Raw genomic sequence first — 1810 nt, 5'->3', positions numbered from 1 at the left:
TCGGTCGGCAGCCTGACAGCGGGGCGGGGACCGAAAGGCAGGCACCGCTCCGGCCCGCCCCGTCCGGAGCCGCGCTGCCGCCCGCCCCGTCTCCCCACGACGCCCCCCGGGGAGGGGCCGGAGCGGACCGGGCGGCAGGCACGGCCAGAGGCGGTGCCGGCGGGAGGGCGGTCCGGAGGGGTTGCGACGTGTTGCTCCTTCAGCGACGGCACTCGACGCGTCCCGCGGGGCTAGAGATGCTCTCACGCGTGGGGGCGCGGAGCGCCTCCGCCACGGCGAACTTCGCCGACGACGTGCTGCGCGTCTTCGGGTCCAACCACAGCCTGTCGGCCGGGCAGCTCTCCGCGCTGCTGCGGCAGCTGGGCGCCGCGCCCGCCCTGGACGCGGTGCTGCCGCTCACCCACCTGCACTACAACCAGGTACCGCGGCGGGAGCGGGGTTTGTCCGGGTGCGGCGGTAAGGGCTGGGCTTGAAAACACACGTCTAGGAACCAGGGGGCGCCGAGGCGGGTGAGCAGCTCCTTAGTTTCTTAAATCGCCTCGCCGTCGTGTTTCCTCACGGTGAAGCGGGGAGAGAGGGAGGGAACAAAGTTCTCTTGAGACGCTGGGCCGAGTTTCGGGAAAGGTACCGGTCCGCTGGTGAGAGCAGTTTGTGGCAGGGGGGAAAAGTGCCATCCGTCAGTGATCCGTCACTGCCGTGCGGGGCTGCCCGTGCGATTAGCTCTACCCCTTCATGGCTCAGCTCTTAAACTGGCGCTTCTCCTGGGTAAATAACACCTGGGCAACAGCAACAAGCGTATGAGAATCAGTTAGTGTTTCCCTCTGAGACTTGTATAAACAAGCCTTCAGTACTTGTTAAAATACAGTTGTCATGTGATAACACAAACTTGATTATAGACAGGTCTACTTGTGTAAAGAGACTTTTTTTCAGAAATTTTCACATCTTCTAAGTTGAGTGCAGAGTGTGCGCCCATCAATGCATCTACTGAAAGCTGTTTAAAATGATGTTTAATTTACTGAATATCATTGGAATACCAGTTTTCATGAAAAGTGTTACTCTGTTTAGTGTCTCTATGCAGAACTCAGACCTCAATGCTACTTTTTAAAGTCTCTGTAATTTCATGTATTTGTAGTGTCCCAGACTAAGTTTGTTTTCTTGAAGGGGAATTTTGAGCGTGGTGGTTTCCTTATGCTCAGGAATCAAGGACACAAAGTCAGTCATGAAAAGGAAAGCAGGGATGACTGCTGAGGTTTGGTTCAACCTCCTAAGAAACAGAAGAGGCATGGTTCTAGGGACCTTGAGAATTTTTTTTTAACATTTATAGTAGTAGCTCTTTTGCTTACTCCATGAAGGAGACAAACCTTCCATAAGCTCCCTTTCTTTTAGGAAGAGTACAATTCTAATGTCTTTAACCTCACCCGAGGTTTAAGTGAGAGCTAATGCTACTGAAATCAATGTAGTATTCAGTATAAGCATGGCAGTATTTGCCAGAATCACTGCTTTCAAATCTCACAAATTGAACACTGTTCCAACACAGTGTATTAAAAACATAAACATTTGCAGCCACACATGCTAAATACAAGTTTACAGTGTTGAATGTGGCTATGAAAAGAAGCTTTCTTTAAAAGGGGATAGAAATGAGTAGATTCTGTAGTCCTTCAGGTTTTCCCTCTGCACGTAGACCTCGTACACAGGTTTTGGCACGAGCTACAGAGGAAATAAAAAAAAAAAAAAAAAAAAAAATGCTTTTTTTTAAAAAAAAAAAAAAGAAAAAAAAAAAAAAAAAAAAAAAAAAGAAAAAAAAAAAAAG

The 1810-nt window shown here is 49.7% G+C and overlaps 1 protein-coding gene across 1 annotated transcript in view; it reads left to right on the top strand.

Annotated features, from left to right (window-relative positions):
- The first annotated feature begins 208 nt into the window (after window positions 1-208).
- SLC39A8 (solute carrier family 39 (zinc transporter), member 8) overlaps window positions 209-1810 on the top strand; it is a 25220-nt gene continuing 23618 nt past the window's right edge. Inside the window, exon 1 of the mRNA XM_014940557.1 lies at window positions 209-419. Within this exon, the coding sequence (XP_014796043.1) occupies window positions 237-419 (183 nt within the window). The 5' untranslated portion in view covers window positions 209-236. The remainder of the gene's footprint in view (window positions 420-1810) is intronic.

The sequence above is a fragment of the Calidris pugnax genome, unplaced genomic scaffold (assembly GCF_001431845.1).
Source record: "Calidris pugnax isolate Ruff unplaced genomic scaffold, ASM143184v1 scaffold34, whole genome shotgun sequence".
In the NCBI taxonomy this organism is placed as follows: domain Eukaryota; kingdom Metazoa; phylum Chordata; class Aves; order Charadriiformes; family Scolopacidae; genus Calidris; species Calidris pugnax.
The sequence above is the reverse complement of the archived record's forward strand: the minus strand, read 5'-3'. Positions and strand labels throughout refer to the sequence as shown.